The 20,780-nt window shown below is 35.9% G+C and overlaps 2 protein-coding genes across 3 annotated transcripts; both read left to right on the top strand.

Annotated features, from left to right (window-relative positions):
• Positions 1-1,576: 1,576 nt before the first annotated feature.
• Positions 1,577-3,057, top strand: LOC110759995 (putative CCR4-associated factor 1 homolog 8). Its single transcript, XM_021962151.2, has one exon. The coding sequence runs from the start codon at positions 2,038-2,040 to the stop codon at positions 2,923-2,925; it is 888 nt and encodes a 295-aa protein (XP_021817843.1). The 5' UTR covers positions 1,577-2,037; the 3' UTR covers positions 2,926-3,057.
• Positions 3,058-12,928: 9,871 nt separating this feature from the next.
• On the top strand, positions 12,929-17,593 carry LOC110759992 (protein CYTOSOLIC ABA RECEPTOR KINASE 5). Of its 2 annotated transcripts, none has more exons than XM_021962149.2 (8): positions 12,929-13,066; positions 14,193-14,370; positions 15,120-15,373; positions 15,486-15,612; positions 15,718-15,991; positions 16,684-16,816; positions 16,924-17,010; positions 17,149-17,593. In XM_021962149.2, the coding sequence occupies exons 2-8, from the start codon at positions 14,277-14,279 to the stop codon at positions 17,269-17,271; spliced, it is 1,092 nt and encodes a 363-aa protein (XP_021817841.1). In that variant the 5' UTR covers positions 12,929-13,066; positions 14,193-14,276; the 3' UTR covers positions 17,272-17,593. The 2 variants fall into 2 exon arrangements, with proteins under 2 accessions (XP_021817841.1, XP_021817840.2); XM_021962148.2 differs by lacking the exon at positions 12,929-13,066 and adding an exon at positions 13,133-13,463.
• Positions 17,594-20,780: the final 3,187 nt, after the last annotated feature.

The raw sequence follows: 20,780 nt of genomic DNA, 5'->3' as shown, positions 1-20,780 counted from the left end.
CGTCAGCAAAAATTAAATGCACCGCTTCAGACCACCAATCGCCTGTCGCCACGTCATCACACCTACTCGAGTACACCCATTTCAAAACCTGGCGCCAAAAGGCTCAAAGGAGACGTCCTCAGCTGGGAACTTTGGGGCTGCATAACCCGAGAAGACCTGCTCATTCGAAATAGGCTCAGCTCACCCAAAATACGAAGTCTGAACAAACTCCCCACCCAAGATCGGCTCTTTGAGTTGAGAGTTGGGGGGGCTACTGTTAATAGCCTGTACCATCACTATGAGCCGAGCCTATTGTCAATCACCATGTGGTCTAAGTAGACCAGATCATGTACATACCGACCACTTGTAATGCCCTCGGCAGAAGACTCCTCAGGCATGCTAAAACTGAGCATAAGTTGGGTCAGTGATTGGGTGTTTTGTCACCGACCCTCATGTATGTTCTTGTCATGAGGTTTTGTTCTTCAAATGCGATCAATTGATATGATCCAGCAGGAGCCCAAAAATCAATGCAATTCTTCATACCAATTCAATAGTATCCAGAAACACAATTACATTAGGTGGCGCAATTTGCGAGGCACTTGTGGTTTCTCAAATGACTTCAAAATTGCAAGTTTCCTTCCATTTCCTCCTGAGAAGACCTAACAACCAAAAACACTCTTACTACTTTACCATAATTCCAAAATACCCTAAACCTTAAAAATAAAAATAAAACTCATGCCAAGAAGTTCCAAGACGCTCCAACTTCTGTTTCACGTTAGCATTGCAGAAGATCATAAAAATATTTTTGCATCTGTGAAACTATTTTTCATATCACATATATATTTGGGCCAATCTAGACTGCAATACGCAAAGCGAACTTTGTCCCAAATGAAATAAAAATTTACATTTAGTATTACCTTTTTTTAATACAGCAAAAATTGTCCCCACTTGCATATTTGAATGCCATTTAATATTTAAATGTTTTTTTTTTGTCCTTTTGATTTTAGAGCTCGGAATACCCTTTTTTTTTTATTTTTATAAATTGGAGATTTAAATGGAGCTCTACCCTCTTTTTGGGCTTGCTCTTAGGTTGAACTTCCATGCACCCAAATTCCACAACTAATTTATTTATTTTATACTGTTTTTAGAGATGATTTTTTCAAATTTTAAAACTTCTAAAATATATATATATATATTTAATCCACGTGGCAAGCTACCTAAGAAATTTAACAGAAGCTTAGTTACCATTTGTGATACAACACACTAGAAATAAATAAAAATTCAGTGAAACTTAAGAAAATAATAAACCAATAAATAATGAATCAATTAAACGTTAAATTTAGGCTATTTTGTCACAATAAGTTAACAAAAGAATAATAAACTATAGAATTTTGAAAATTTGATTATAAAAAGCTAATAATACTAACGAAATGTACTATAAAATTAAATTCTCTGATAGATTTGTTCCCGATAGAATTGGACCCCAACAATAAAGAAGGCACATAGAATTGGAAAGGAAAAGTCATTTGCTTGTTAAAGTGAGGTCGTTTTGTCCAAGAAAACACAGAGAGAGAGAGAGAGAGAGAGAGAGAAAAAAAAATGGTGGGAGGGTGAAGTAGAAGAAGAAGATGATGGAGGAGACGAGCTCACGCTGGCTGCCTTCGTTCGACAACCAAATTAATTACAGGTTGTTCTTTTTCTAAGTTTTATTTTCTAGGTAAAATTCACATTAGGGGTATTTTAGTAAATTAATGCTTCTTTTGAAACCAGCTTAGGGTTAGCATTTGCAACGGTAAGTTAAACCGCGTTAAAGCGGAGTCGGGTTTCCTAATTGCTTTAGGAATGAATCCTAATAGCTTTAGGAATGAAATCCTATAAATACCTTCTCTTCCCTTCAGTTTCATTTTCAATTTCAAACCCATTTCTCTCTCTCACTCGCTCTTTCTCTCTGTTGATCTCTGCTTTCTGCTCTCTACTCTGTGCTCGCTTTCTGCTCTCAACTCTCTGCTCGCTTTCTGCTCTCTATGCTCTCTGCTCTTTGTTCTCACACTGCTAGTCATGAAGATCAGAGGAGTTTGGGCCCACAACTTCCATCAAGAATTGTCTCAATTCGATCACTGCCTGCACCGCTTCCCCGTCATCTCTTTTGATACCGAATTTCCAGGCTTTCTACGAGACACTCCCCGAGACGCACTAGAAGATCAACGTTACGAAGATGTAAAATTCAATGTTGAATCCCTGAAATTGCTCCAGTTGGGATTCACTCTGTCCGACGCCCATGGCAACATTGGGGGAACTTGGGAATTCCACTTGTCTGGGTTCAATGAGAAATCTGACCCTCATGTTGTCGCTTCCATTTCTTTACTCAAAAGGAATGGTCTAGATTTTGCGAGACTTGGGCAATTTGGGATTTCTGTTGCGGAGTTTGTGTTCGGGTTTCTGCGTGTCCTTAGAATCCACAGAGGGTTGCATGATTTGACATGGGTCTGCTTTCATGGTCTTTATGACCTGGCCTATTTGCTCAAGCTCTTGACCCAAAAGCCTCTGCCCAATTCAGTGGTGATGTTTGCTAAGGCTCTTGGTGTAGTTTTTGGCATCATTTATGACATCAAGTTTATGGCTCGCTATTGCAAAGGATTCTTTGGCGGTGAAATTGGATTGGCAAGGGTGGCCAAGCTTCTTGATGTGGAGCGCTCTGGTGAAGCTCATCAAGCTGGTTCAGATAGTTTGTTGACTGCTGCTGTGTTCTCCAAGATGAACGCAACATTTAGGTCCGTGGCAGGGATGTCTCAAGGCTGCTTGTATGGAATTAGCCCAACAATCGTGCGATATTGGCAGCCCGCTCCTGTGATCCTCCGTCGCCCTTGCTTTCCTGTTGCAGCACCTCATGTCTATGGTGCTCGTCTCATTCATAGTCCTATCCTTCCCACTTATGTACACATGTAGTTAGTTTTGTAAATTCTGATTTTTTGGAGTTGGTGAACAGTCAAGTGACTAGCTGGCTGATCCGTATTCATTTTGTATGTACAACATTTTATACACCAAAAGATTATAATACAATTCTTTAATTTCTGCCAAAATTTCCTACTTTATTTCTTTTTGTTGCCAAAGTTTGTGTGGATTCAATTTGCATAGGGTTCTGATCTGTCGTATGTTCTGTTTCACTTAATACTCTTTTAATAACATGTGTATCTTTATTCTCATAAGAGTATGTTGAAATGGAAGCAATAAATGACACATATTATGCATTTGGCTGCATATGAAGAATATATTATCTTTTTCCAGTGCAGGGAAGGTGCCAAACTATTTGATACTCAGTGATCTTTGTTATCATCTAGAAGGGGAGCTTGAAGGCAGTGAAGTCAGTGCTGGACCATTCAAAGAACTCTCTCAGCTCCTTATAGAATCAAATGTTTTTCAGATTTACCAACATAAAGTTGATGCTGAACTTTTTATAACCGGAAAAGATGCATACTTGTTTGATCTTAAACGTGTTGAATAACATGAAGGCTGCAAACTCAATGGTGTTGCTCACAAGTTCGAAGCTTTCTGCACTAAGAGCATTAAGAAATGTCTTGATTGCATACACGGATGATGTGAGTTGTCTCTTAGACTTTGTAATTGCTTTCAGTTGCGCTCTCAGAGTCAGAAATTTGATATCTATAGCTGTTTTTTATGGTTTAAAATACTTTAAAGCTAATGTTAGTTTAAAAAAATTGTTGATGTTTAATATTTCGAATATCTGATTTCTCATTTCAAAGTTTTTGAAAGTTAAGCACTATTAGTGATAGCTCAGTTGATGAACACTGTGCGGCACCTTGCCATGTCGAATTGGGGTGCTGAAGAATGAAGCAAAAACACTAGGACCTAGAGCTAGAGGTGCAACTCTCATGATATATCAAGTTTCCTGTCGTCAAAACTGGGGTATGAATGGTATAAGCATTTAATTGTACCTGAAGAATACTGATTTTATTTTGAAATACTCCTGTAATAATTTTCTAATGAGTGTGATGAAGTCATTGCATTCCATTTAATCAAGAATATGATACAAAAAACTGAGTTGTTGAGGTTTTAACATATAGTGAAGGCCCCAATATTGTGTTGGAAGAAATCACATGATCTAAGCAGAGTTGCTTCTCTATCTTATGATGTATGCACATAAAAGCCTGTCTTTGTCTGTTTGCATTCTTGTACTAAAAACATCAGGTTCTGGCAGCTCTTGCTTATGTTGCTTCTCTCGGCAGTGGAGTTTAGTTGTCATAAGTCACATTTGGTTGGGGCAAGAGATATGATATCTGTTGAGACCTGGCTAAAATATCTAATGTGAGTCTTGGTCTACTACCTATTCTCTGTAACTGTATTGCTACTGCTGAGTATGGCACCCTCTCCATAAATACAATGGACTTGATACTGAGAAATTCTTAAGTCCCAGCACTTGGTTCCTCATTATACAAAATCACCTCCAGCTTCGGCATGTTATTCTGAAGCTTCAAGATAAGAACTCTCTTGAATCTGTGCCCATTATAATGAAGTTCTTTTTTACTGTTGCCCGTGTGAGGCATGGTGCGGAAATGCTTATTAATTATGGATTTCTCTCGTCTCTGAGACTCTTGTTTGCTACTGGGACGGTAGGTCTTCTTACGTTTGTATTAATAAGAGAAATCCCAACTCAACTGAAAAAAATTGAGAAGCCTCAGCAAATTTGGGGACTTGGTTTGGCAGTCATCACAGATATGGTTCAGTCTTTACGAGACAGTTCTGCTTGTTCTGATGTTGTGGAGAACGTAATACCTCACTTCTTTTCAGAGAATGCCTATATGATTTCTTACTATCTGAGTGCTCCAGTCTTCCCACTTATGTAAACATGTAGTTAGTTTTGTAAATTCTGATTTTTTGGAGTTGGTGAACAGTCAAGTGACTAACTGGCTGATCAGTATTCATTTTGTATGTACAACATTTTTTACACCAAAAGATTATAATACAATTCTTTAATTTCTGCCAAAATTTCCTACTTTGTTTCTTTTTATTGCTAAAGTAAATGGGTTGTATTTTACCTAGTTTCTGACTCAAATACAAGAAACTTGCATCTTAAGCTTGTTTTGAATATGAAGAATGTGAGCTTGGAATTGCAAGTCTCTTTAACGTTTAAAGCTGTCTTTAGTTGTTTAGTTGTAAAAAATTTCCCTTGACCCTCCTCCCCCTCCACAAAATGTAACACCAATAATTTTGTATAAACAAACTATTTTTTACAACTACTTTTTCTCCATTATTTCCACCATTTTCTGAACATCCAAAGTATTTTAATCCCATGCTAATCTGTTTCTTTCTATGATCTGTTGCTAGGTGTTTTATCTTTCTTTCCATTGCCATGCTTTATGGTTTTCCAGATATAATTATTTTGTTCTTGTGGTAGGCTACATTAGAGCATCTATTAGTGATGGTACTTCATATATCGTCTTCTGCTATTCTGTCCTAACCTTTTGTTATGACACTTAGGATAGTAGCCAATTCCAAGCCATGTCCAAAGTGTAAGCCCTATTGAAAAAAACCAACGGTGCATGCACATGACATGCACACCACCTTGCAAATTTGAATTTTTCTGGTATGCTTCTTGCTTGCATTTTTTTTTTCTTTCATGGAAATTGGTAGTTGTTTGAAAACATATCTGATTAATGACGAATAGCATTGTATCATTCAGATTGAGAATATAAATATTGTTTGAGGGAACTTTTCTTTTGCATATGCTGTTATATAGTTAACTTCGGTATATCTGGTTCTAAATGAATTATATGTATCATGCAGGCTATGCCTTGGTGCATGGTCAGATCATGGTGAGATGACAGGTGGTTTCTATGCTTGTAACCGCTATGAAGCAGCTAAGCAAGGGGGAAAGATACACTCATTATTATGAACGTTGGGCAAGCAATCGGCTGGTATTCACAATTCTCTTTTCAAATTTTCCTCTCTGTTTTTTCTGCTATGCTTTGAGTTCATGCATTTCTTTTCATACTGCTATAGTACACCCTGGCTCTTTTTATTTTTTTTTCTTTCAGTGAAATCTTTTTCAATCATGTCTTTATATCTGGGCAATGATCAATGAAGATGCTAATTTTCTGAAAGCGTAGTTCTTGACAATTTATTTCAATACAGGCTGGGGTTTTATTACAATTTTTCTAGAATATATTGTGCAAACAGTAGTAGGCAGGTATACATCTGTGCGTGATTTCAGTTTTTCATTTGGAAGCCTCTTGAATTTGTAATCAAGATTTGTCTATGCATTGAGCCAGAAAAAGAAGGAACTTTTACTACTTGTACATGTTCTTTTCTGGTTCCTGCTAGGCGGGGGAGTAGTCAATTGTAGAACTTTGGATGAACTTATTTGAACATAATCCTTTTGATGCTATGCTTTGTTATATGGTATCAAACTGATATTACTTTGATACAGTGGGAAGCCCTTGCTTTGTTTCTCATCAGGATTAGCGTAAATCAGTTGCGATCTTTACAGGAGGGTTCCACTGCTTTAAGTCAATATTTATACACATTGATCTGTGTAAATGATTCATGATATTTTGTTGTTTTTACTAATGATGTCATCCTGTTTAACACGCGCCTTTAGGTTAATAACTATATCATCATGTTGACTTATCTTAGATTCATTTTACAGGTAACAGTTCCATCCTTGGCCTCTGTTTACAATGAGTATGCTCTGAAGAGCCAAGATGACACAAGCATATACCTCCAGGAGAGATGTAGGATTTTATAATTTGCTCATGAAAGTAACTGGTTTTATTATTAAAGGATGTTGAGGAATTGGTTTTCTAAAGGTAGGAAATGGCCATTTGCTTCTGTTCTTGCAGTCAGTGATCTAGTACCAATTTGGATCTTGTTACTGTTTTATGATTTTATTTTGGGTGGAGCTATCTATACTGTTTCTCTAAATTTAATAGGTGGTTTATGCATATGGTCGGGCTTGGGCTGGAATTTGCAAATGATGAGTATGCCATATAATCTCTTGGAAGCTTAGGTTATACCAAGAAAGTTGGAATATTGGCAAAATTTCTATGGGTTTTTGGGAGTCTATAAGGAAAATAAGGTCTCTTGCCTCGAAGTTCTGGCATTTCACTGATGTTGAAGCTTTTTGACAAGCTGGACACTATCGCCGAGATGTCGGCGATAAGGTGGAAGGACATACCCTTTTCCACTCGTTTTGGTTTGGATGCATGACCTTATCTAAGATCAAATGCCTCAGTGTGAACCTAGAGCTTCATAAACATATCTTAGCAGCTTTTATCTCAAGTTTCCCATTGCTTATACTTTGTTAAATTCATGTTTGGACAGCTATTGAAAACTGAGAAATATAAGTCATCAATTTATCTTCTTCATTTTATGTCTTCTTTTGGCTGTGCAGAACTTATTTTTATATGGATATGGTGCTATATTAAACTTTCTAGGAATATTGGTAATGGCCATTGTCAAAGGTATGAACTACACTATGTTTAATTGTTCTTGCAGAGAAATCAGTTTGTTTACTTATTTTGATGAATAAAAATGGTATGAAAGAAAGTCCCGTGTACAGAAGTAGTACGCAACAATTTGAGAGCATAAAGCAAGTATAAAATCGAAAAGCAATGAAAAGGAGTTTCATAGCTCAGAATGCCACCTTTAAACATAATCCTTCAGCTATTTAAGATGGTCCACTGGCTTTGGTAGCTGTTTGTTTTAATTTTCTATTTAACCACAAGTTCTAAAGGAAAAACTAAAGGATCTATTCCTGAAATCTCTTTATTAGATGCTTTCAAAAGTCTGCTGTGTCATCCTGAGATCAAAGCAGTAACTGATCTTGGCACCTGGAAGAAACAATTAACCCCAAACACAGAAGACAACTCCTCACCTTTTCCAATCTAAAGGGCTTTTCTGAGATAAAAATGAACTTCGCTTTTGTATGTTTCCTTACACGTATATCATCTATTTACATCTCTGAATAAAATTATCCACTTAGTCTTCTCAACAAACGCCACCACTTTGGGGGTTTTTATTCGACAAATTTCCTTCCAAGGGGACAGTATGCATTTAAACCCTAATTAGAGAACATTAAGATAATTTGTAGACTCCAGTTCACTATACGTTCCATTCCTCACAAAGAACAAAAAATGCTATCACTGTTACCTCCAACTACTGAGAACTAACTGAAAGCAATATTCAATGGTCAGATTCAAATTTATTGACTCTAGTAGCATTTGTACTCATTCAACGAAGTCATATTGTTAGTTGTATTTTCCCGATCAATATAGTTTTGGAATACAATTATTGTTTAATATAGTTGAATGGTATAAGAGGGCCATTTCACAGATAAACTTCTTCATTGCGCTTTTGCACTGTAGTATTTTATGGTGGAAACTTGGGAAATTTATCATTATAAATGGGTGTTTCGAGTCTAACCTCACGTTGTATGAATGTTTCAGGTCCAAGTAGCTTTGATATCCTTCATGGTCATTCAAGAGCTACAATGTTTCTGATAGCTAACAATGCAGCACAAGGAATTCTGACCTCTTTTTTCTTCAAATATGCTTGTTAGTTTTCTACAATTGCAACTTCAGGTGTAGGTGTCATGCCAATTTTTGTATGGACACGTTGCTGTAATATGGAGATTGCTACTGGGAATGAGAGCGAGATTCTTTTATTCAGCTTCTGCTTTCATTAACCATCACTTTTTTGTTAAATTTCATTTTTCTCGCCACTCTTCATTGAAGAAGTTATTCAATATTTTCAGATACGATTCTAAAGAAGTACTCGTCCACAGTGGCCACTATCTTCACAGGCATAGCATCTGCTTTGCTGTTTGGTCATAAATTGACTATGAACTTTGTTTTAGGAATTTCTAGTCTTCATCTCGATGCACCAGGTAACCTAATAAATGAACTTTCTTTTTTTTCATTACTTAATAAAGAGAATGAGAGAGTTTCAAAACAAGAAAATGTGTAATTAAAAAGAGCTTTCTTTCCTTTTCTTCTTGTTCTACTGATTTGAATGTTGGGCAAGCAATCAGCTGGTATTCACATTTCTCTTTTCAAATTTTCCTCTCTGTTTGTTCTGCTATGCTTCGAATTCATGCATTTCTTTCATATTGTTATAGTACACCCTGGCTATGTTTTTTTTTATTTATTTCAGTGAACTCTTTTTCAATCATGTCTTTATATCTGGGCAATGATCAATGAAGATCCTAGTTTTCTGAAAGCATAATTCTTGACAATTGATTTCAATACTGGCTGGAGTTTTATTACAATTTTTCTAGAATATGTTGTGCAAACAGTAGTAGGCAGGTATACATCTGTGCGTGATTTCAGTTTTACATCTGGAAGCCTCTTGAATTTGTAATCAAGATTTGTCTATGCATTGGTCTTCTGTTTTATGAATTTAATTGTCTAAGCCTTAATGTTGTTTTTCATGGAGCGATATAAAGGTCCTATGCTCCTTTAATTATTCACTAAAATCTTTTTGTTCTTCCTTGGGAGTTGAGGCAAAAAGCTCTTGCGGATTTGCATCAAATGCGAACTGTGAATGTAAGTATCTGTAAAATTCCTACATGCGCACATACATATATATTATTGATACATACAGACATGGGTTCATGTGTTTGCTATCTTCATTCTTCAATGGAGTAGCTGGTAACAAATGTGTTCAAAACATAAATGATCTTAGTACTTATCTTTCTACCATATTGCAGAACAAGAACCATATTTAAAACTTTTGCAGATTTGGAAAATTATAGTTTATGGAAGGTTCTACTTATTTTATTCATAGATGCAATGCTACAAATAAAGTTTAGTGTTAACAACACAAAGATGAGGTTTTATGTGTTTTAACTTTACACCTTCAGATTTCAGAATTTAGAGGTGTAGTTGTGGTTGTACGGGAACCCCTTCATGTGAACTGATAGCCTTGACGGAGTTAATTAAAAAAGTGCCCTCACGAAAAATCTTGTTTAGTAACAAGTATAGCGTTACTGGTATTTATAAGAAGTTAGCAAGGCATCATTTTTGAAATCTCTATGCTAATCCCCAAACCCTCGTGGGTTTCTTTTGTTTATTCATTTATTTTCAAACATCAAATTGGATTTGATTTGCCATGAAATGTTGACAAATGTGTAGGAGAGTGCTGAAATGGACTTATGCTCATGGGTACCGTACTATTATCACCAGTACAGCTGCAGGCATGTGGAATCCTGAATGTCTCTTAGTAATTGGCATTTGCACCAGTCATCCAATGAAGTGCTCATAGTGCCTTCAAAAACCATTCTTTCTCTTCTCTAGTCTCTACAATCAACCGCCGCGCGTAGTTCATGCAGCATGTCTAAACTCTAAAGGGAGCAGCATTGGTTTACCACAATGAGAAAACAAGCTCTGGAGAAGTAATATGTGTGCTTCTTAATTACTTCTCTATGAGAAGGTTAGTTCTTCCGATTAGTCTCAACCATACAATTGCATTTTTCTTTTGAAGCAAATTTTTTTATATTTCTTTTCAGTTTGCAGGCTGTTTTACTGGGGGGATTGTGGACTGCAAAATTTGGTTTGATCGTCCCGAGAGGATGATGCAGCCAATTTCTTTCATCCAAATCTACTGCAATAACCTATTCAGACTAATGCATTTCAGATCCCCTTTGGCCAGGTCTGTATATCTCATCAGAGGAATACAACAGATGAAGTGCACCATAGTGGCTATGAATCAAAATGTCATTGTTTTAAAGGATTGTAAGTGCCCTTAATGTTTTGATTCTTTCTTTTTCTCTAAGAAATTTGGGTGCTTGTTATACACTTGATTTTCAAATTTTAAAGAATTTATAGTTCTAAATGTATGATCATATATCTTTTGTCACACAAAAAATAAAGAAGAAGTCCAATGATACCTTTTCGTGATCGTAAAAGGGAAGGGGACCAGAAAAGAAATGAACTATTATTTTGATTAATCAACAACTATTATTTTGATTTTCAAATTTCAAAGAAATAGGAGAGGGAGAAAAGAATGAAATCGTTCTTTTCCTTAGTCTTTTTCTTTTCTTTGGTGAAATGACACACTTTGTCTATATTTGGTTGGCTCTATGTAATTTCAATTTTATCAATAAACTTTTTGTCGCAATCAAGTACATTAAGCTCTTTAAATTAAATTTTGTTGATCTATGTGGTAATTTGAAAGGCGTATTTGCTACTTTAATAATTTATGCCCCAATAGAATCTTCAATTAAATTAATGTAATATTACGGAAAATAATGAAAAATATAAAAGCATGTCAAGAATGTCTATGTGTTTATTATCTGAAAAGAAAAAGTGCATGTTTTTTACATTTTAAAGGTAGGTTTTGATGATGTGGTTCACTTATTTTAGCAATCCAAGGCTGTTGGAGAGAGTTGTGATGATGTGGCTAACTTATTTTAGCATTCCAAAGTTGTTAAAGAGGTTGTTGGAGATGCTCTTACTATTTCATCACTTACGGGTCAAAACAATCACTCGCGACTACCCTAAAAACATGGTCCCATAACAAAAAAAAAAAATCTATTTAGAATGTTAAAAAGTGAAAAGCCAAAAAAAAAAAAAAGGTACTTATTGTCCATTATACGCTTTTCTCTCTCATCCCTTTGAAACTTTGTTTAGGAGGATACTTATATTTTATTTTCTATTTCAGTTTTTATTTCGTTTATTACAACAACAAAATGTACATGAAAGGAGTGGAAAAAATAAGACCAAACGTAGTTTTGAAAAAGCAAGAATACAAGAAAGACACAAATTGTATGTATAAAAAATGGTAAATTTTTTAGAGAGAGAAAATGAGACATTTGTAATATCACACAATACATTTTGGTTAAGTTTTTCTCTTACACCAACACATGTGAAACATAATGAAAAAACCGCTCTTTAACATTGCTTATGTTCTCTAAATTTGGGTCTACATCGTCTTCGACGGAGGTTACTGCAAATCACTCAATTGTTATTTGTCAAGGCAGTTGTTTTCTTTTATTTGTTTGCTTTTATGCGCATATAGATCGCTGGAAACTATATTTTCCCCAAATCTGTTACGAATGCAGTGGTGGGTATGGCCACAATGGTGCTTCTTCATGTGTTGGTGCTAGGGTTCATTTAGGCTCATAGGTTGCTTTAGGGTTTGGTTATGTTGGATATGTGGGCTTTGTTTGAGTTTATGGTTAATTGTGGTGATATGAGCTTTTAGTTTTATTTTGTTTTAATTTGTTGCCCTCTTAGGATTAGTACTTTTGATGTCATGTTGGTGTCTTTGATTATAATATTGAAGTTTATCTTTGATAAATAAAAAAAAGAAACATAATGAAATAAAATAAGACCAAGACTCAGAAAAGTATAAAATACCCAAAAACTGATACCAAGTCACCAAATTATCTCACTTTCCTTCTCCTTCTTCCCACCACCAATCCTTTCCCTTTATTAGAAAGAAAATACTCCAAACAATAAATAGAATAATAACATAACATAACATACTGATTAAAAAAAACATAACATAACATATGTTTGTTTAGAAGGAGAAAATAAGATCAAACTTATAGTTCCAATAAAGGAAATAGTTTAGAGTTGTGAAAAGCAAGAAAGAACAAGAGAGACATTTTGTATTCGTCCAAAAAAACGAGAGACATTTGCAAATTGTATGTATCGAAAATGGTAAAAATAAAAATAAATAATAAATAGAAAAATTTGATGGTTTTAGAGAGAGAAAACAAGACAAACAAACTTGTAGAGAGAGAAAGTGGACATTTTCCATAAATAAATAAATGGGAAGGAATTAGAGGGGTATATCTATCTGTCCATCTGGGCATTTGTTGATTTGCCTTCACCAGTCGGCCACTCCGCGTTGCCTCTCTGTCTTTCTTTCTTTCTTTCTCTGCTTTTTTTTTTATCTCTCCCAAACAACAAACAAACCCAACCTCTCAGCTTTCTCTCACCTCCCAAAAAGCAACAGCCTAAGCCCTTTCAAATCCTACCTGTCCCTTCACCTCACAAACCCTAAAAGAGAGAGAGAGAGAAGCGAAGAAGAAGAGAGAGAAACAGAGACAGAAAGAGAAACAGAGGTAGTCGTTTTCATCCTTATATTGTTAATTTTCTGTTTATGTTGTGTTGCATAGCCTGTAAATACGGTTTTTCGATCTGGCTGGCTTTGCTTTTACGACCCAATTCTCATCCCCTATTTGACCTGTTCCCATTTCTCTCTTGTTTCCCCGAATCTCAGAACTCAACCCATTTCCCTTTCTCTGATTTATTCTTTTTTGTAATTATTCTTAAATTGAATTGGGGGTTTCCTTCGCTTGTTAATTCTGAGATTGTTTGGTTAACTTGAAGAATTGGGATCAACTCGTTTCTGGGTTTCTTGCTTTTGTCCTGCAATTGATTGGTTTTGGTATAATTGTGAATTTGCATTTGTGTTTAATCTTAATGGAGGGTGCTAACTGCCGTCGCCGTGGTTTAGTGGTAAGAATAATGTCTCTTTTATTAATGATGTTTAGTAGAGGTATATATATGCGAAATTATATTGGTTAGTATGTAATTAAGATGAATCTGATTCCATCTTTTTTTATTGTTGAGACCAGGCTCACTGAATTGGAAGAAATAGAAAAAAGTATTCTAAATTATGTTATGAATTACAAATTATATGAATAAATTTAGTTTATGTGCAATGCTTTGTTTGGCAATCATATAAATCTATGACAGTGCTGACTGGATTACCAAAAAAGACAGTGCTGACTGAATGTTTCATTTGCTTGTATTTCTCTTGGATATTTTTGAAAGCATTAATTGTGCCTTCATAGATTATATGATTGCATCCTATTAAAAAATATATATATTTCCATTACGGCTGTTGGGTTGACTTGAATTTGTCTTGGATTTTTCTGAAAGCATTAATTGTGCCTTCATAGACTATATGATTGCCTCCTATAAAAAAATAAGCACAAATATATTTCCGTGACGGCTGTTGGATTGACTTGTGTTTTAGGATCCCGAGTGAAAGCCATAAGAAAAACCTAAGATGGCTGAAACTGCTTTTTAATCTTTTTTTCAGGGGATGTGATCTCCCCTCTTTTGCTTTGCTAGGATGCCATCACTAGACAGAAATGTTTTAATTATCAGGACTTTTGTTCGTTTTAGAAATTACTTATTATGTGATGATGTTGAATCCGATCAAATTATGGCACAATGCAGGCACATGCCCCTCCCCCTGGTTACTTTGTACGGTTGGAGAATACAAATACCGAAGACGATTTATATTTGAGGAAGAAAGTCAGGATGCGCAAGTGGCTCTGTTGTACTTGTCACGTCGAAGAGTCTTATCCATCAAACGAAAATGAACGCCTGAAGAGCCCAAAGCATTATGCAGATGGTACAATTTTCTGACTTTTCTTTAGAATTGTGAAGAGTTTCCTGTAATTGAAAAAAAGAAATCACTTTAGTAGCCTAATGTGTTAGTTCTTGAAGTTTCTAGTGATTCTAGAATCATGGTTACATTTCTAAATTTTGAGTTCAAGTTAAATCCTTGAGCTATCATTTTCAAAATTTACTACTGCCCCCACAATACAAGTGCCAACATTATGCCAAACTGGCAACCACCATTTGATGAAAACGGTGTTCAATATTCCATTGCCATGTTTATTACATGACCTTTGCCACATCATGGATTTCAACCACAATACATATCTCTGTCAGCAGTTTCTGAACATTAAGTTTTAATTCTTGACTCCAAATAGCAAAGTTTGGTCTATGGTTTTCGGCTTTGAACATATGCAGGCAAATGAAACCTGTAAATTTAATGCTGTTAAAGATCACCTATTGAACAAGTGTCTGCATGTGTGAGCATTCATGTGTGTTTATGTGTTGATTTTTGCTCATCTGACAAGCTTATTTAACTAATTTTGTTAACGAAATTTTCAGGAGTTATTAATGTTTCATTATAAGTTGGTTTTTTATAAAATCAATTTGTATGAAAAAATTTAGTGTTATTACAAATATGAAATAAATTCAATAGTTTAATTGGTTTTTGAGGTTGCTAACGAAGTACTGGAACAATTTAATGGAAATGTCTTCCGGTTATAACATAGGATTATTTTGGCCATCTATTTTTTGTATGTTTAGGGAACCAAAAGGGCAATAAGGTGTCAGCTCCTGTAAAATCTGATGTACAGAAGGCCCCACCACCTATTGAAGTGCCTCCATTGTCTTTGGAGGAGCTGAAAGAGAAGACTGACAATTTCGGATCTAAGTCATTGATTGGTGAAGGATCATACGGAAGAGTATATTATGCAAGCTTGAATGATGGTAAAGCTGTGGCCGTGAAGAAGCTTGACGTTGCATCCGAGCCCGAGTCAAATGGCGAGTTTTTGACCCAGGTCTGTCTGCAACTCTCTTTCTTGAAATATAATTGTATCACAATTTGGTATATGATATGTGACTAGTGGTTTCTTATTGTATCTGACTGCATCTTGACATATTTCATTTAAGGTTTCCATGGTTTCGAGATTGAAGCACGAAAATCTTGTTGAGTTGCTTGGTTACTGTGTGGACGGAAGTTTGCGCGTGCTTGCTTATGAGTTTGCGACCATGGGATCTCTACACGACATATTACATGGTTTGTAAAACATCTTGTCTTTTTAATTACAATTCAGATTCACTTTATTTGAAATTTCCTTGTAGAAACTAGAACCCATTAAGTTGAATGTGAGTGCAATTACAGGTAGAAAGGGAGTTCAAGGGGCTCAACCAGGTCCCACACTAGACTGGTTGCAGCGGGTGAGAATTGCAGTTGATGCGGCTAGGGGATTGGAATACTTGCATGAGAAGGTTCAACCTGCTATTATACACAGAGATATAAGATCTAGTAATGTGCTTCTCTTTGAAGATTTTAAAGCCAAGATTGCAGATTTTAATCTCTCGAATCAGGCTCCTGATATGGCTGCTCGTCTTCATTCCACTCGAGTTTTGGGAACGTTTGGCTATCATGCCCCAGAGTATGTCTCTTAAAACTACATATATGTGTTTATTAACTTATTGTCATGTATTTTGTAAACACTTTGGGTTGTTGGCTTTCAAGTTTCACTCCCTCCCTCCCCCTCCTCCTCCTCGTGTAAATAAAAGTTTGCTATGACCTGTCTACTAGGCTATTTGATGCATCCAGCTGGAATGAGATCTCTTAGTTCGAAATGTCTTTGTATCATTTACTTCACCGTCTTTGGTGCTTACTTGTTGATAGGAATTAAGTGGCAAAGTGCATTTATCTTGGGATTCATTGTGAAACACTATTTGCATTTCTTTTGACCATCAAATTCAATTTGTCTTTTATAAGATGAAGTAGTTTTTATTTAGAATAGGATGGTATTGGACTGGAATTGTGGCGGGTCTAGATGATAATTGCTTCTCAATGGATCATGTTATTATTGAGATATAGTTCAGTTAAACTTTGATGATAAGGATTGTATGAATTTATGTGGACCTACAAAAGGCATCACTCAAGTAGTCATTTGCATCAGGAGTCACTGGAATTGCATTTTTTTCATTTATGATGTCAACTAGTCTGATCACTGAACGCTGAGTGGAATTGTTTGAAAACATTTCTTTAATGTATATGCACCTCCATTGGTCATTGAGGAGTGTAAATGGATATGGATCACAGTTAATTTGAATTTGCAAAAATGTTCTGCAGGTATGCAATGACTGGTCAGTTGACACAGAAGAGTGATGTGTACAGCTTTGGTGTGGTTCTTCTAGAACTTCTGACTGGGAGGAAACCTGTCGATCATACAATGCCACGTGGACAGCAGAGTCTTGTTACTTGGGTGAGTCTATATGCTTACTTTTTTTAGAATAACATTTTCTTTTCTGTTCTACTACCAGTCTTCTGCTTCATTTAGTTTGACCTGACATATACCCTGCTTTTTCTCAGGCTACTCCAAGATTGAGTGAAGACAAAGTTAAGCAATGTGTAGATCCAAAGCTAAAGGGAGATTATCCTGCTAAAGGAGTCGCAAAGGTCTCTCTCTCTCTCTCTCCACAACCACCTGTCCACCATTCACAGAATTTTTTTGTTTAATATTGGTGTGCTTACGGTCTTTTGTTTCCAATTATAGATTTAGCAACTGAGAATGTGATTTTCGTTTTGTTGATACAGCTGGCAGCTGTGGCAGCATTGTGTGTGCAATATGAAGCTGAATTCCGGCCAAACATGAGCATTGTTGTCAAGGCTCTTCAACCACTTCTGAAGCTGCCACCACCACAAGCTCCGGAGCCTTGAAGTTTCCTTCTGTTGGAATTTCTGCGTCCCTGAAACATTCTGCTTCAAATTTCCTGCTGATTTCATCTTTCTATATATATTTTTTTTTCTTTTGTTTTTCATATATGAGATTGGATGTGTAGGATTGGTTTGGCCAGTTTCATGTCATTGCTGAGTTCTGTATGTTGCTGGAACTATCCCGGTGTCTAATTTTTTAGTTATGAATTGACTTGGGGATTGGGTTGTGAGGTGGATATATTTTTCTCTGAATACTGTTTGCTTTCTTTGGCTTCTGTATCATTGAATGAAGTCTATCGCGCATGTTTTGTAATGGAAAATTAAACTCTGCAAAACCCGGTATAGAGTGTTCATAATTGTGCGTAGTCTAGAGTATCAGTTTTTGGTACTTATAACATATTTGGCATAGAAAATGTCATTCGGAGGCCCCAAATGTTAAACAGTTATTACTATTACTTTTAAAATTTTAGAAAGAAACAATTTAACAGCCATTCCTATTTCAAGGATTTTTCATGTCAACTTAGAACTTACATTGTGATTTGGGTTATATACTCAAATAGTTCTCAAACTTATACTTGAGTTGCATTTTGATCCTTTAACTAAATTCGTTTAAATGGTCCACCAACTTTTTATTAACCGTTATATTCTGTCAATATTACCGTGAAATATAAGGGTAAAACAGTCCAATTAAATAAAATTGTAAATAAATTAAAAACTAAAAATCAAAAGAAATAAAAACCTATCTCCCTCTCCCAGCCCCCAGCTTGATAACCATCGCCCCATCTTCTTCTCCCCACAGCTCAGCCTATCTTCTCCATGTCCCTCCTCTCTCCCTCTATTTCTCTCTTCAAACATTTATTTGGTCTGCAAGGGTTTGTTTGGAGAGAGAGAGAGAGAGGGTGGGGTGCCCTGAGGCTATTGCAAACCCACGATGAGAAGGGGGTTGGGATTGGAGTGGGGGAGGATGAGAATGGGGTGGGGTTGAGTGGTCCGGTTTTTTTTTAGGGTTACTTTTTGTCATATATTTTTATTTTTTAGTTGTCAAAAGTCTTATTTACCCCACAAATGTAGCATGTGTTGCTCACATGACTAAATTTAACAAAAAATGTAACGGTAGGACCAATGCACTGATTAATAAAGAGTTGGTGGACCATTTGAATGAATAATTTAGTTGAGGAGCCAAAATGCAACTCAAGTATAAATTTGATGACCATTTGAGTAAATAACCTTTTTCATTTTCCTACCACTTCATACCTTTGTTATTTTGATCTCTTTGTCAAATGGTGACATAACAATTAATGGACTCATCGGACTCGCTCGTATTCTGCCACGTGGAATGAAAAAATAAATAATAAAAATTTATAACATTAATTAATTAAAAATGGAAGAAAAATACTCTCTACCTCACCCTCGCACTACCCTCCTCTCTCTCTCTCTCTTACCAAGTACCAACAAATGGAACTTAGAAAGCATTTGTCATCAAATATCACCATAGCAACTAAGGTAACTGAAGCTACCAATGTGGGCAATCAAACTGATGAAGATAGATTAATTTGGCCAAGAGACCGCTCTAGTTGCTTCCTTTTACTGTGAAATTAGGCTATCACTCACTTTTTGCATGAGAATTCAGAGCAGTGTCCCTCCTTAGTGGAGGGCCTTTGAGCTTTTCCATAAGTTTTTAATGCATGTGGTGTTTTTCCACATGCATCCATTGTATGTGCATCAATTGAATGTGCTTGGTTCATTAGCCTTCTTCTATGACTACATAAATGGAGGTCTATTCTCATTTGGGAATCAAATGAGGCATCAAAGCATCAAGTCAAGTGTGAGTGTGAGTGAGAGTGATGACAAAAAAAAAAAAAAAAAAGTGAGTGTGAGTGTTCATTTACTAAGGAGTTGGGTGTGCATCAAGAGTGTATAATTCTTGGAGAATTCAAGAGAGAGAACTTCTCTTGGGTGAGAGTGATCTTCACATGTTTTTGAGAGAAAGGATGTACAAGGGGTGTATCCTATGGGATATGGGCTTCAGTTTGGGTACAAAACTATTGTGCAGTTTATTTTATTTTACTTGTATTTCTCTCATAAAGTGAGGTTGGTAACACTTTGTGGACCACTAGTTTTTCCCGAACCATGTGAAATTCTTGGTGTTGTTTTTTGATTCACTCCTTGTCATCTTGGCGCATTCTTTTTTTATTTTGTTGTGACGAGGAAGACTAATTTTCCCAACAAGTGGTATCAGAGCTTTGGCTCAATGATCACGATGCTTGTAATCCTAGATTCGTTATGGCAAGGAGTATTCCCTCACAATTCAAGGTGGAAAAATTTGATGGAAATATGAGCTTTACTATTTGGTGAAGAAGAATGAAGGGTAAGGATGCAAAGCAGGAGAGGATGGTGGTTATAAGTGAGAAGACTTAAGAGTCAAGGTATGTTAGTATGGTCCAACTCTACATTGCAAATAACTTTATCAACAACTCTATAGATGAAGGTACAAAACTCTTGAGCGGTTTATTTTCTTGTACTTGTATTTCTCCCATATAGTGAAGGGGGTAACACTTCATAGACGTAAGCTCGTTTTTTTGCCGAATCCCGTTAAATTCTTGGTTTGCTCTCTTGTTTCACTCATTATCATCTTGGTACTTTTTTTTTCTTTCCATCTGTTTTGTTATGAAGAGGGGGAATAATTTTCCAAAAACACATACCTTCCAAGTCGAGTGAATCCCTTAAAAAAAACTTGGAAAATCCCCTATATGCCCGGCTTTTGCGTGAAAGTTATGAGAAATATATGAGCCTCCTTGCCACTCTTTTTTGAAATTGAATGATGATGCCTCATGGAACAAGGAAGCTTTCAAAGTGAGTTTGGGGCTTATCTTTATAGTTGCGATTGGTACTGTCAAAGCAGTTGTTGCTTGTTTTTCTTTCCTTCCAAGGTTTTGGGCGGGTGTTGATACAAAATGGTAGGTTTAGATGTTAGAAATATGTGCATGAAATCAAACTCGTAGGATGTCTCTTCGTCGATTGAATCATATTTATCTCAACATGAAGTTAGTCATTGTGGGTATTTCAAAATTCAGAATTTTGAGATATAGTCCAATTCTAATGTTTTTTTTTCTTTTTCAAATTTTCCAACTGTGGAATTGTTGATTGTCATATTTAATTTGGGAATGCCTAAGCTGGAAAATTTCATATCAGAATAAACTGAAATTTGAATTTCTTATCCAACTTGCACCCCTAGGACGGAGAAATGAGTCATATACCCACATCTTTTATGGTTCAATGCCCATCTTCTTTGGTTCAACATGTTGGACTGAAACCCAAACTTTTAGTTTTTAGGTTGAAAAAACGATTGTATATGGGCAGGCCATGATTTAGGAAATATTATAGGGTCATGCGTAAATTGCAGTTTGGTTTCGGTTGGACTTAAAGCTTGCTACAACTTACATGGAGACGTACGATTCATAATCTAAACTATAGGGGAGAGGGGGTTTCTCACTGACAGACACTACTATGAT

The sequence above is a fragment of the Prunus avium genome, chromosome 1 (assembly GCF_965620075.1).
Source record: "Prunus avium chromosome 1, drPruAviu1.hap1.1, whole genome shotgun sequence".
In the NCBI taxonomy this organism is placed as follows: domain Eukaryota; kingdom Viridiplantae; phylum Streptophyta; class Magnoliopsida; order Rosales; family Rosaceae; genus Prunus; species Prunus avium.
This window is presented reverse-complemented; position numbering and strand designations above follow the sequence as displayed.